General features: G+C 40.0%; 1 protein-coding gene across 3 annotated transcripts in view; it reads left to right on the top strand.

Moving 5' to 3' along the window:
* CLGN (calmegin) overlaps positions 1–15,600 on the top strand; it is an 89,078-nt gene that overhangs the window by 27,856 nt on the left and 45,622 nt on the right. For all 3 annotated transcript variants that reach the window (XM_073341182.2, XM_073341180.2, XM_073341181.2), the window contains exons 2-4: positions 309–479; positions 2,455–2,528; positions 8,988–9,046. In XM_073341182.2, the coding sequence (XP_073197283.1) occupies positions 318–479; positions 2,455–2,528; positions 8,988–9,046 (295 nt within the window). In that variant the 5' untranslated portion in view covers positions 309–317. The remainder of the gene's footprint in view (positions 1–308; positions 480–2,454; positions 2,529–8,987; positions 9,047–15,600) is intronic.

Raw genomic sequence — 15,600 nt, 5'->3', positions numbered from 1 at the left:
GTATATCTTGGCTGCACCAGTTATATCTGACTTTCCTTGGATGGAACAGGACAAGAAAACATGTTCCACTGTCTTACAGTTGCTACCTTTTTAACTATGTTGTCATATTTAAATATTTTGTTCAGAATGCTTTCATGAGGGTTATCAAAGCTGTTGAGCTTTTGAAAAAATGCAAATAACAAAATGAATGTTCAGTCTCTGTCCCATATTATCTTTAAATGTATTTCTCCTGTAGCCCTTCTTGCAAATGAACTGTTAATGAGGTAAACTATAGTATTGCAGTGACAATGTACTTATTAATTCTGCAGATAATCAGTATGGAAGTCCAGTGGGATTGGCTGTTGTTGGGTGTCTTGTTAATCAGCTCAGTAACTGCAGAAATTCATGATGAAGAAATCCAGGATGCAGATGTTGAGGTGGAGGATTTTGACAAGAACTTGCAAGAAACTGATATTGACAAAGGCAGCTCTTCTCTAGAGGTAAGGTTATTGTTGATATTGACCAAAACTTAAGTTTTACAAAATGGGTAATTATAAGAAATACAGAGATTTGACAGTGTATATATGTAGTTGGCAAGTCATGTGTAGCCACTCTGTTTTTCTTTAATTGCTGTGTGGCATTGTGATGGCAAACCTTGTGTGAACCCAAACTACCAGAGTAGAAACCCAGGCCTTCCGTTGTCAGGGGTGCTCAGTGATTAGAATATGGCTGAATGAATTGCAGACCTTACAATGGGTTTGCCACATCTGGCAAATTACTTTGCTTATTGTGAAGAATGTGGGAAACTTCTATATCTTTGTGAAAATGATGTGACTTGGTTTACCTGTTCATTGTTATATTGCTACCTGCTTGGTCTTAAGGAATTAAGTTCTTTCCAGTGGGTTAGGTGTTGATACAGCCCTATAAAACAAGAGGCTGAAAAATTTGGCTGAGAAGAACAAAGAGGCATGCTTCCTGAAAGAGGGAAACTATTTTTGACTGCCAGAGAAGCCAAGTTGAAGGTGTCTGGCTAGAGGGGTTAGAAAGAAGACTACACAATCTTCAGGAGAAGTCCATGTGTAGGGGAAGGGGGAGACCCTGGACTCCTTAGACTCTAACCAAATCCCAAAGAATGCTCAAGAGTGGTTAAGAGACTTAGGGAATGGTAAGGTATTATTTTGTATGGCTTTTTATATCTGTTGATGTCTAAAGTAAAATGATTGTTTTTAGAAATCTTAGGCAAAGTCCATGTCTGTTTGATTCAACAATTGCATACCTTTGAAAGGGTTAACTGTAAACCAGAACTTCCTCCAGGGTGGTGCTCTCTCAAGAGGGTGTACTTAAGCTACTGAGGACTCTTAAGGGGCTCAGTCTTGGGGCCCCAAGAAGTGTGCCAGAAAGCTTGGCCCCAGACATGGCTGGAGCCACTCAGTGACCAAGGGCCTAGTATGTGGATCCAAACACGCTGGTCAGTGTCCAGCGTGGGGGGGAGCTTGACCAAGGCTTTGACACTTATCCTTAAGGCAGGACCTAGCTCCTTCTCTCATAGTACCTAATAGTGCTATATCCTGCAATCTCACTTGTATTTCTGGAAGTTAAAGCAGAAAATATTGCTTGGGTTTATCCTTGTTTCAGTTTTGGTCACCATTTTAGTCTCAGTTGCTTCTGTTTATCCCTCCCTCTCTGCCAATTTCTTCTAGATAATATATTTAAAATGTTGTTGCTGTAAATTACATCATACTTCGGGCAGAGGGGATATGCTTACAAAATACAACAAGAGGTTTCTTTTTCAAATAGTAAAATGAAAATCTATTATACCACTTAACCACATAGGGAAGAAAACAACACAGAATGGAAAAAGTGAGTGGAGGAAAGAAATAGGTAGGAAGAGGAGGATCAGGGCAAGTTTGCTGACTTCTCCCTAAGTTGTCCATTACTGATAATATCTCACACATTTTTTGCCATAATGATTATGCCCTTTGATCTTCCATTTATACTTTTAGATATGCAATAGCTTGTGCTGCTAAGCATCACACACTGAAAATAGTAGTGCATAGGTACCCTATAGGTGCTTAACTTTTCTATATCTGTAGGCACAGAACACGCACATCTTTTTAAAACTTAGGAATATATTCAACTTCCATATAGTTCAGTCTGTTTAATGGAATTCATTGGCCACCTGCAGGGCTAACAGAGACTATCATTTTATGTGGGGCAAAACAATCGGTTTACCATGAACTTTTTAAAACTTAAACAGTATAATATAGAAAATGTAATAAGCCCAAGCTAGTCAAGATACTACCTAGAAAATACCATATATGTTCAAGTAGTTGGGGCTGACCACTTCTCAGAGAATTAAATTGATTGTATTCCTTGCATCAGGTATAATACACCGTATAAATGTACATATTAGCTATGATGTATTTCAGCAAAAAGTAATTCATGCATTGGATATATTTGTGTAAATGTCTTTAGGTTATGTACAAGACTCCAAAGCCTACTGGGGAAGAGTATTTTACAGAAACCTTTGATGATGGAGTATTGACTGGGTAAGTGTTCATAAAAGATGGCATTGTAAAGCTTGACTTTCAGCAGTTTGAATAGCTGATAACCTCTAGAGCTAGTAGTCTGGCCAGAACTGCTCATGGTTCACTGATCACAACTTGTTTGTTCTCTAATTTAATAATGTATTTTCTAAATATATTTACAAGATGTTTGAAATGGGAAAAATCTATTAGGTAGTCAGTGAGTTCTCCATTTTGAGCAAAACTGTTTCTTACTGTACTCTTTTCCTCCCACCCCCACCGCAGTGTCTTGTCCACTTTGAAGTCTCCCAGTCACTACCTTTTGATATGTCCGGGGTTGTAGAATGTCTATTTGAAAAACTTTCTTTTATATTCAGTGATGATTTCTCATTCATTTATCACATTATTTGCCACATATTACTTTATGCTGTTCAAAAAGATTAGACATTCTCATAGATTAATGAGAACATCCACAGCTACACTGGATAGCATTAATATCTTACATAGGTAACTTAAAGGTATAAGATAGCTATTATGGCATGCTAATAACTTTTTTAGGATCCCTTCCATGTCTGTAATGCACAATTCACCTATGCTTACAACTGCTCTCAACAGTTCAAAGGTGTTATCACTACTGCTGGATTTATACTTCCTTTATGGAAGGCTAAATACTATTTATTTTTTTATTTTTTTTGCATCTCAATATCTGTCTCCACCAGTGCAGTGCCAGTGTATGACAAGTGCTGACATAATAATCTCAGCTGTGAAAACAGTCCCCTTCCCCATCCTTCCAGAATACACTGATCACTGCTTAGGTGGCAGTTTTGATTAAATTCCTGTTTTGTTTTGTTTTTGTTTCTTACTGGCCCAAAAGCAAAGTGTTTTGGAAGCGCCTTAACTTACAAATCGTGCTGCATACATCATAAATCTTGTTGAGTGAGTACCTTTTTTGTCACTGTCCACTTTGATGTGATCAATTTGTATTGTTTAGCAAGCCAGTTCTGGAGCATGTCTTGAAATTATTATACCAGCTTGTTTCTAGTAGGCTCAAGCTGGACATCCATGTATGCCTGGGGCAAGCAGAAGATGTGGGTTCCAGTGGCAATCTATAATTTAGCAAAAGCATTTTGATGCGTGGGCAGATATTTGAACATCTGCTTGAGCTGAGTATTGCCTAGATGTAGTAAACTGTGCCAAGGAAAAGAAATAGGCTGAAGGTTCAGTATAACATAGTCTCTGTGATGTGAACAATGCTGTGAAGTTTTCGAAGAAAACCTGTGCCTTTATGATGAACCAACTATATTCTTGGTGCACTCTTCCTCTTACGGAATTAGAGATAGTGTTGAACAGAACCAAGAACCAGACTGAGGGACAGGGAGAAGGGGGAGGAGACAGCTAACCCAAAATATATGGGGCAGGGTCACTAGATGCAAGAGACTATAGCAGAATCCCAAATGTCTTCAGAGAATCTCAAGCCAAGAAGATTCAGGAGGATGACTGCTTGGGAGATGAGGAGCCCCTCTCCACAAGGTATGCTTTTTGTCTATTGTTTCAACTGATAATGGCTGGCTTTGTATATTCTAGGGTTTTGGCGGAATGGTTTTTCGTACAGTGTGGTTATAAAACTAATTGCCAACCTCTGGCTTAATTGCTGTAGCACAAGTGGCTAGTCCTTCCTGAATTTCCTTCTCTTCCCCCTTACTTCCCTCTGCCTGTTCAGTTCTACCAGATTCACCAGGTTCGACAGTCCTCTTTCACCTCTTCCATATTTGATTACTTAGGGCAATAACTCTTGTAAAGGCGAAAGTGCCCAGGCCTAGAGCATGTCACAGTAAGGTGCCATCCCCTCTCCCACCTCAAAATTGGAGCCGAAGGGTGTGCAAAATGAAGTCAATCCATCCATATATTAAAAAAATGTTGAAACAAGCAAATTTTATTGTGGCAGTCAACATATTGGGTACACAGCCTCAACATGTACATGGTTTGCTTGCTGCCAGGACATTTAGTTGGTTTGTCCTCAGCCCTGTAATTGAATCTGCATGGGCTGCAAAGAGTCCTTTGACCTCAATGACCATTGCATGTGAGGGTTCACCTGCATGGATCTGACTGCAGGCTCAGGGTGCTAGTTAGTTTGTTTGTTCTAGCTGCAATCACATTTCATTCTGCTTCTTTAGTTAATGCTGAAATGCAGGAATAAGTGCCATTGAATAACAAACTACTCCATATCTAAATCAAGTCTGTGGAAAGTAGGATAATGATTCTGTAAACATCCCCTGCCCAGCCAGCAAATTCAGGGCAGCAATCTAATGGAAAATTTTATTTTAAACCTAGTTTTTCCTAGTCTTCTGCAAATCTTTGGTAAGGCCAGTACTCTGTTGTAGAAGTTAGGTTAGGGCCAATGCTAATTTCTCTGTAGCCACACAGAAGCTCATTATACCACTCCTACAGCCTGTTCTCTGTTATCAAGTTTCCACTCTAAATATTCTTTCAATGATCAGCCTTACCAGTCATCTAAATATGGCCTTCCTTCACCCTTGCTAAAACTCACAGTACAGAGATTCTGTTCAGGCACCGGTTAAGCCTACAGTGACTAAGTTTCATTAGTCCCTTTCCTAAAGTTTTATTTTAAGTTAGAGAGAGAGTCTTGGTTTCTCACCAGTTTGAATCCTGTGAATAGAATACCTAGAAAGAATGCTTTAGAATTATAAACTAAACAAATTGGTAGATTTTATTAAATTCCTTTGAATTTTAAAGATTGGCTGTGCCATTACTAAGTACCTCTTCATATTTTTAATTTCAGTGTTGATCATGACAAGGCCATGAAAGTGCAAGAGAGGACTATACATCTGACACTTAAAGTCCAGAGCACTTGACCAATCTAGGGAGAAGAAAGATGAAAATGAGAAGCATGACTTCTTGATTTGCAGAGGAGCATGAAAAGGGACTCTGATAAACTACTGAAGTGAGAGGAGGAAAAAAACAACTCTCTGCTTCAAGATAAGGCAAAAGAAGAGACCATGGTATACATCCATTGTGATAGAAAAATTGAAGCTGCCTGAACAAGATTTCCATAGGGTACTTGAATGAGAATTTTCAAGGGCATAGAAATTAGTGTTATCTCAGCAACAGGCCCTGCATCTGTCGTGTGTGTGGTGTTGCCGTCTAAGCAAAACTGCATGATACAAGACAGTAGCATCTCTTATTGAATTGCCCTATACTCTTCTCTCATGTACATTTCCACAACACTTCATCCTTGCTAGAGAACAGGAGAAAAAGAACTTAAATCCCTTGGACATGCATTTCATGTCCCATAAACCGTGTTTTATCCTTAATGTTTTCTTACTTTCCACTAGATACCTATTGCATTTGTCCTACTAATTTATATGTGTAATAAAGCTGATTTGCAAATTGCAACATTTGTCTGTGACTCAATCTTTAACTGTTAATACATCACATACCTTCAGAATAGCCTCTCTACTCTTTTTACAGTTATGAGTCTGAGTAAATGATGAAAAGAAAAGCAATACCCATGATAAAGAAATTATAAAAAGGTAAAACCTACCATTAGCTAAAGAAGCAGTATTTCATAGCAAATGAAAATATGCAAATCTTTCATGCTTTTACATCCATTCATCCCAACCAGAAAAGTCCTCTTCTTCTCTTGGAAGAGCTGCACATACTGCTGCTCATTTCAGGGGTCTAACAACTGTCCCACCAGTTAGATCATGGACCTGACCCAAAAAATAGTGATCCACATGATACAGTATTTCTAGGAAGTTCATGTAGCTTGTTACTCAAAGTTGTGGAGGGGATCTAAGCCTTGCAGCATTAATTCCTTTAACTAGTGATCTCATTACTAGTCCGAAGCATGTACTGATGGTATACTTTCTGCTGCTTTTTCTGATCTGAGATGCTTGGTGAGTGCTTTTTCATAGACGCAAGTCTGCCTGTAAATATATGCATCTTATCCTCTATACTTCTCAACAGCCTTAAAAATACTTTTTTTTTGTTTTAAATGAGAGGTGATAGGGTTTTACATTGGTTAGCCCTCCATGCACAAATCTTGTCTCTGTAAGACAAGGGGTGGGAGGAGGCATTTCAAAATCGAGGATCCCTCAGAAATGGCCTGCCAGCAATTCCTTCTGGCCTATATTGAGGGAATGCCAACTTCAGTGCTCTGCTCAATTCACTGTGGTACTATATCATGGGGAGAGAGACAGTTTCTCAGGTAACAAGACCCCAAATCACTTGGGCTACATAGGTTAAAACAAAACACCTTGATTTCCACATGCAAGCTGATTAGAAGCCATTGCAGACCATGGAGCACTGCCTAACATGCCAACAGCATGCAACTCCACTTAATGGGTGTGCACCAAATGGTCCCAAAGTATGGCTCCATGTAGAGCACATTAACAACAATCTAATCTTAAAATGACAAAGATATGGGTAGGAGACAAGGTTGTAGACAAGGTTGCCTCTAGGAGTAGCCCAGGATCTAATACCCCAAATTATACATCTGTTTTACAAATGGTGGTCGTGCTTTTCCTGATGGACGGCAAAATAAATTGTCAGCTCTTCCATTTGCTTCCCTCAGACCCCATGAAATCACAGCTAGCTCGTTGTCATCATGTAGACATGGGACAGTTCGTTCCATTTCTCCAGCATGGTGTCAGCTGCATCCTGAATGCACTGCCGCCTGCCAGGGTCTTTCCGCTGACCTGCTCGACGACCTTATATATGCTTTGAACAAGAGACATGACAGTCAATTCCTGTGGCGCCCTGCAAGAAAAGAACATCCTGGGGGTAGAGGAAAAGTTGTCCACAATTATTCCTTGTGTTACTCAGAAAGATAAGAGCAAAGCTACTGACTGGCACTCACTTCACTCCTGCTAGTGTCCACTAACATGGCAACAAAATCTTGTGCTGAAACACATTAAAGGCTACTGACAATGTCAAAGCAGCAGCATGGATACTTTATCTTCATCCATTGTTGACAGCATCACATAATGCATACGGTGCAGTCTACCTAGTACACAGGGCTTTAGCCAGATTGAAGGAAATATGAGGATTCAAACTGCCAGCTAGTGCCACAGCCTTCTCAGTTGATCTTTCCTAAAAATAGGATATGGGGACACTAATCAATGGTTAACCAGATTGTCAGCATCAGGAGTTGATTTTCTTAAGCATAAGCACATTATAACCTCTTTAGTGTAGAGGTATAAGTATCTTTCAGCCTAGCTAGTAGGTTTAAGTTTTGAACTAGTAGGTGTGGATTAAAGTGTGTGCGTAAATATATTGCCACTGGTCCAGAGATGAATATAATCCCTGACCTTATACCAGTGTAATTTTAAATCACTTCTGCTGAGAAAAAATTCATATTGAAGCACTGGAAAGTAAAAGCCAGATTTTTCTCTGTTCCCGATCAGTGTTACTCAGCTGTCAAGTTCAGATTCAGAGTTTGTTATGGCACAACAGGTTTTAACAGGTTGCTTTTATTTATTCCCTGTGCTGTTGGAATTATAGCCAGATGCAGAAAATGGTGGTTTCCTTAGGGAAAGAATATTTAGTGTTCCCCACTGAAGTAATACTAGGAGGCAACAATGAAAGGAGTGCTATGGGCTGTAGTGGTGGTAGCTTATTTTGCAAGGTAAGTGGGGGGAGAAATCATGTATTAGTACACAAAACTTAGGTGAAGTGGAGACTAAAATAATTTCAGATACTTTGTCCCTGAAAAAGTATAATTATAGTTTTAATTTCTCAGCACCTATCACTGAAGGCCTGTGAATCCCTTAAAGTATATGTGCAGTAAGCGTACAATTATGAATAGAGTGTCACGTCTGGATTATCTGATTTTTAAAGATACATTGGGGTTTTTGTCTGTTTCCATTCTCCTCCCTCTCCTCTCCTCTCCTCTCCTCTCCTCCCCTCCCCCCCACCCCCTGCATGGTGTCCCTACAGGATAGCGTTAAGGTTTGGGTGCCTTAACTATGCATTTAATTACCTTGACATATTTGGAATTCTTTAATTTAACCTTAAATCTCAATTTGCTGGGTTTATAATGCTTATTTTTGAGATAGTTACAACACATCTGTAATGTTATCACCCTTAAATGACTGAAATGTAATCTCAACCTTACCTCATGTAACACAGGTTTTTATCTGGAAGCTTAGAGCTTTGGGTCATATTAATTTTATTTTCATTTCAAATTCTTACTAGGACTTTAAAGTCAATATTAAGCGTTCCTGCAGATTAGCCTCAGCCTGTTTTTAATTTTTCCTAAATATTATTTGTTCATGTTCTTTAAATTCTAAATGATGAATGAATAGAGTGACTTATTTTGTCAAAATATCCTTATTGTGCATTTACTGCTTAACAATCTAAAGAAAGTAATTCCTACTTCCTTTGTTAAATAATCCAGTTTTATTTATTATTTTCTTGTCCTGATTACACAATTTAAACAAAACAATTGTTTTTCTTTCACAGGTGGATGTTATCTAAAACCAAGAAAGAAGACACAGATGAAAACATTGCTAAATATGATGGTAAACTTCCCTTCCTTCTTTTCAGTGTGGTGTAGCTTTTTTCTCAAAAAGCAAACTTCAGTTATAATTTAGTATGTTTTTCTCTCCATAAATTTGACATTGATCAAAAAGTCTTAATGTGTAGAATGCACAAAGTTATACTGATACAGAAATATAAAATATTTCCTGCTGTTCACAGTAGGGGAAGTTAGCAAGTGATATTAGGGAAAAAAAAGTTCATTAGAAACAATCTGCAGTGGTAACTAGAGTTACCGCAGTTGGCCTGATGAATTCTTAACTAAGAACTGTCAACCTGAATATGATTTTGTGTTCTTATTGTGATTGACAGAGATGTGATCAATAGTAGTAACTTTAGAGAGACACTGTACCCTTCATTCATCAGGAGGTAGGGAGACCAAATGGAGATCCTGCTGCAAAGAAAAGAGAAGAGGATTTGATAGCTCTTTTATCTAATGAGTAAAGGAATGAAAGAAATGTATACAAAAGACGTGGAAGATGATTTGCAGATTTTCTTTTTGCCAAAATAGGACAGAATGGATTTTTGAGAGAGCTATAGAAGGATTTGGTAAGACTTTTTGGAAGCCGCAGAGATAAATAGAGGTGCAGTTATTGAGATGAGATGGTATAGCATCCAGGAGGAAAAACCAAAACCTCATATTTTCTAAAATATGTGAAAATGCTACTGTTTCCTAAGGGCTTAATTTTGCAGGGATGCCCCCTTCCATTCAGTTTCTTTCTTAGCTAGTGAGGTCAAATGCAGTTCAAAGTGATTACAGGGCACAGAATCAGGTCCCGTCCTTGGTGAGAACTGGTGGGGTTACACTGACATATCTGTATGAGCTAGAATGATTTGGTAATTTCCAACTTTGGTGAAAGCTTATTTTTGCCAAATCAAAGTGTGAGCTTTATGGATTGTAGGGGGCTGCTGCATCCAAAGGGTCTGTAAAGCTCTGCATCTGTGTGAAGTGTCTGTGGCCTCTGAGTCTTTAGGGGTCACTGTTCATATTCTTTGGTTCTCTTATGTGAGATTTGGTCCTTAAATGTAACTCTCAAAAGAAAAAGACTAGGCTTATCGTTTTTGTTCCTTTATGATGTATAAAGGAAGTCTGAAAGGTTTTTGTCAAATTGGTTTTTCTGCCTTTAAAAAAAAATAGAAATTTGGTTGTCACAAGAGTGTGCCCAGCCTCAGATGGGAAGCCCACACAGAGGGATTCTGCACCCAGAGAATTTACTCTTTCAGAATGGCAACTCTGTACAAATATGCTGGAAATGTATAATCCTAAAGCTTTGTTGTCTTGGTGTCCCAAAAAGTAGTCCTAATTCAAATGGACAGTTAAGCTACCATGTTAAATATAAATGAGCAGAAATGCATTGACACTGGTTTTAGATCAAAGATGCAATGAGCAGCAATAATAGCCTTCCTGCTTGACTACAGTGTTGCTGGTTGCCATCCAGATGTGCAGAGCCCTTAAGCATCTCTTGCTGCACAGGTTTGTGACGCTGCACAGGTTTGTGACGCTGCACAGGTTTGTGACGCTGGGCAATATGCAGGAAATAATAGAAGGATTTCATGCACTGGGCTTCCCGAAGTATGGTGGTGCAATAGACAGAATGTATATCCTGAATCTGTTCTCTTACCACCTTTTGCTTCTGAACAGAGAGGTACACTGATATGGTTATATCAGAGTTGGTAGATCGCTAATGATGATTCACTGACACTAACAGAGGGTGGTCAGGGAAGATGCACAAAGCTTGCTTCTTTAGGAATACAGCACTCCTTGAAAAGCTTAAAAGCAGGGAGATTTTTTCCAAACAAATACATTTACATTGAAGGGTGGGTTGCTATGCTCATTGTGATTTTTCCAGGACCCAGCCTACCCTCTGCTTCCCTTGCTCATTAAGCTATACACCAGGCACCTGGGCAGCAGCAAGAAAAGATTTAACTGTTGTTTGAGCAGGTACAGAATGAATGTTGAGTGTTTATTTGGTAGATTGAATGTTGCTTCATGACTAAGCAGGAGTTCAGTGAGCCATATATTCCCATTGTTGCAGCATCTTGTGTTTTACATAATATTTGCGTAGCAAAAGGAGAAACGTTACCAGAAGGATGGAGGAGGGAAGTGGCAAGACCGCCTGCTGATTTTCAACAGCAAGACAAAAGGTCAAGTTCAAGATCACACTGAACAAATTCGTAGGGAAGGTTTCAGACCAAGCTGGATGAGAGTGCATCTCAAACAAGTGATTAAGAGAAAGCAGAAAGCCTATAAGGAATGGAAGATGGGATGAATCAGCAAGGAAAGCTACCTCTTGGAGGTCAGAAAGTGTAGGGATGAAGTGAGAACTGCCAAAAACCAAGCAGAGGCGGACATTGCAAAGGAAATTAGAACCAATAGTAAAAGGTTTTTTAGCCATATAAACAAAGAAAACAAGGAAAGAAATGGGGACCTCTAAGCACTGAGGATGGGGTGGAGTTTAAAGATAATCAATCCAGGCATGGCCCAACACCTAACACATACTTTGCCTCAGCTTTTAATAAGGCTAATGAAGAGCTTAGGGGTAATGGCAGGGTGGCTAATGGAAACAATGATATGGAAGTAGAAATTACTACATTCGAGGTGACAGGTTTCAGAGTAACAGCCGTGTTAGTCTGTATTCGCAAAAAGAAAAGGAGTACTTGTGGCACCTTAGAGACTAACCAATTTATTTGAGCATGAGCTTTCGTGAGCTACAGCTCACTTCCACGGATGCATACCGTGGAAACTGCAGCAGACTTTATATACACACAGAGAATATGAAACAATACCTCCTCATAGTCTCTGTGTGTATATAAAGTCTGCTGCAGTTTCCACGGTATGCATCCGATGAAGTGAGCTGTAGCTTACGAAAGCTCATGCTCAAATAAATTGGTTAGTCTCTAAGGTGCCACAAGTACTCCTTTTCTTTTTACATTCAAGGTGGAAGCCAAACTCAAACAGTTTAAGGGGAGTAAATTGGGGACCCCAGATAATCTCCACCCAAGAATATTAAAAGAACTGGCACATGAAATTGCAAGCCCAATACAAGTATGTGTAATGCATCTGTGAACTCGGAGGTCATACCCTGTGACTGGAGAATTGCTAATATCGTTCCTTTTTTAAGAAACCGGGGGGAGGGACAGGGAGGTAATCCAGGAAATTATAAAACTGTTAAAACCTCTATTGTATGCAAGGTCTTGGAACAAATTTTGAAAGAGAAAGTAGTTAAGGACATAGAGGTAAATGATGATTGGGGTAAAATACAACATGGTTTTACAAAAGGTAGATCATGCCAGACCAACCTGATCTCCTTTGAGAAGATAACTGATTTTTTTTATACAAAGGAAATGCAGTAAATCTAATCTAACTGGATTTCAAGTAAGGGTTTGATACCATTCCACATGGGAAATTTAGTTAAATTGGAGAAGATGGTGATTAATATGAGAATTGAAAGGTGGATAAGGAACTGGTTTAAGAGGAGAGTACAGTGGGTCATGCTGAAAGGTGAACTGTCAGGCTGGAGGGAGGTTACTAATAGAGTTCCTCAGGGGTCAGTCTTGAGACCAATCTTATTTAACATTTTTATTCAGGACCTTGGCACAAAACGTGGGAACATGCTAATAAAATCTGCAGATGACACAAAGTTTGAAGGTATTGCCAATAGGGAGGACCAGAATATCATACAAGAAGATCTGGACAATCTTGTAAATTGGTGTAATAGAAATGGGATGAAATTTAATAGTGCTAAGTGCCAGATCATGCACTTTGGGATTCACAACAAGAATTTTTACTATAAGCTGGGAATGTATCAGTTGATAGAGACAGGGGAGGAGAAAGAGCTGGATGTATTGGTTGATCACTGGATGACAGAGTGCCAAGGTGATGCAGCCATGAAAAAGTTCTAGGATGCATCAGGCAAGATATTTCCAGGAGAAATAGGGAAGTGTTGATACCATTTGTCATAAATATAAAGGGAAAGGTAAACCCCTTTGAAATCCCTCCTGGCCAGGGGAAAGCTCCTCTCACCTGTAAAGGGTTAAGAAGCTAAAGGTAACCTCGCTGGCACCTGACCAAAATGACCAATGAGGAGACAAGATACTTTCAAAAGCTGGGAGGAGGGAGAGAAACAAAGGGTCTGTGTCTGTCTGTATGCTGGTTTCTGCCAGGGATAGACCAGGAATGGAGCTTAGAACTTTTAGTAAGTAATCTAGCTAGGTATGTGTTAGATTATGATTTCTTTAAATGGCTGAGAAAAGAATTGTGCTGAATAGAATAACTATTTCTGTCTGTGTATCTTTTTTGTAACTTAAGGTTTTGCCTAGAGGGGTTCTCTATGTTTTTAAAGCTAATTACCCTGTAAGATATCTACCATCCTGATTTTACAGGGGGGATTTCTTTATTTCTATTTACTTCTATTTTTTATTAAGTCTTCTTGTAAAACACTGAATGCTTTTTCATTGTTCTCAGATCCAAGGGTTTGGGTCTGTGGTCACCTATGCAAATTGGTGAGGCTTTTTATCCAACATTTCCCAGGAAAGGGGGGGTGCAAGTGTTGGGAGGATTGTTCATTGTTCTTAAGATCCAAGGGTCTGGGTCTGTAGTCACCTAGGCAAATTGGTGAGGCTTTTTACCAAACCTTGTCCAGGAAGTGGGGTGCAAGGTTTTGGGAAGTATTTTGGGGGGAAGGACGCGTCCAAACAGCTCTTCCCCAGTAACCAGTATTAGTTTGGTGGTGGTAGCGGTCAGTCCAAGGATAACGGGTGTAATATTTTGTACCTTGGGGAAGTTTTGACCTAAGCTGGTAAAGATAAGCTTAGGAGGTTTTTCATGCAGGTCCCCACATCTGTACCCTAGAGTTCAGAGTGGGGGAGGAACCTTGACACCATTATACAAGGCATTAGCATGGACTTCATTTGGAATGCTGTGTGCAGTTCTGGTCTCCCATGTTTAAGAAAGGTGGATTCAAACTGGAACAGATGCAGAGAAGGGCTAGTAGGATGATCAGAGGAATGGAAAACCTACCTTATGAGAGGAGACTCCATGATCTTGGTTTGTTTAAGCCTAACCAAAAAGGCTTAGGCGAGATATGATTGCTTCTCTATAAATACATCCGAAGGATAAATAACAGGGAGTCAGAGGAGTTATTTAAGTTAAGGGCCAGTGTGGACACATGAACAAATGGATGAAAACTGGCCATCAACAAGTTTAGGCTTGAAATTTGGTTTCTAACCATCAAAGAAATGAAGTTCTGGAACAGCCTTCTAAGGGGAGCAGTGGGGGCAAAAAACGTAACTGGCTTCAAGACTGAGCTTGATAAGTTTATGGAGGGGATGCTATGATGAGATTGCCTACAATGGCATATAGTCAGTCTGTGACTTCTAGCAGCAAATATCTCCAATGGCCAGTAATGGGACACTAGATGCGGAGGGCTCTATGTTACTACAGAGAATTCTTTCCCAGGTGTCTGGCCGGTGGGTCTTGCCCATATGCTCAGGGTGTAATTGATCGCCATGTTTGGGCAATTCCTTTGTTTCCTGTCCACATCCATTTGGCTGCCATTTTGAGGTGGAGTTTCAGGGTTCATAAACAAAGTGTTTTTTTAAAAGGGGGTGCATTAATATTCCTACCTGATCTCCCTTCCCCTTCGTAAGTGGGTTCTGACTCTTGACTAGCCTGGGTTGGATTTGGCTGACTCTCTCTGAGGGTCTGAATCCCCTTAATGAGCCATTCATTGTTGGGTTGCTTTCCTCCAGGGCTCAAGGGGAGTCCACCATCACTCATGAGTTGGTGGTGGGGTCCCTACTCATTATGGCATCCACCTCCAAATAGTAGCTGAAATCCAGGCAGGCATGAGGGGCCAGATCCAGATTTTCTGGTAGCCTTTGCGTTTAGGTAGGATTGCCACTTCTTTCTCCTTAGCCCAGCATTGTTGCTTGTCCCTTTTATATCCTAGCTTTTGCATGTCTTTGCAACATCCAAATAAGCATCTTTATTCCTATGGTAATTCTGAAGTTGTGCTTGCAGTGTCCCTTCTCTGCGCAAGCTGAGAAAGTCCAGGAATTCTTTCCTAGTTCAGGCTGTAGGACAAGGCTTGCCTGAACTTCTCTTAGCTGCACTTTAACATGCTGGGGATTTTGAAGGTGGGAGAAGAGGGGGATGGGCTTGTGGTCACTGTGACCCTGGGCAGTAGTGTTCAAAACTGGGACCAGAGTGGGCACTGTCATGGGGACAAGGCATTCTGGGATTGTTGATTGAGTATTATGAATTGTCTACATAGGCATCCTACCAGCGGAACAGTGCTGGTACAGGACTTATGTCATTCAGGGAGTTGGTTTAGCTTGACCACTGTAAATTCAGGGTTTTCCCAACAGGACGTCAAATTGTGTGTGGATGCACACACAGATGTGCCAACTAAGGGAAGTTTTAATGGTACAGTTGTACTGTAGAGCAGACCTTTGTCTTTCCCCTTGTCTGATGATATCATCTGTCTAGCAAGATACTTAGCTGCACAATTTTGAGAAGTTGTTTTTGCTTAGCACT

Source organism: Lepidochelys kempii, chromosome 4 (assembly GCF_965140285.1).
Source record: "Lepidochelys kempii isolate rLepKem1 chromosome 4, rLepKem1.hap1, whole genome shotgun sequence".
NCBI classification, from domain to species: domain Eukaryota; kingdom Metazoa; phylum Chordata; order Testudines; family Cheloniidae; genus Lepidochelys; species Lepidochelys kempii.
Note: the sequence above shows the minus strand (reverse complement) of the source record. Positions and strands in the feature narration are given on the sequence as shown.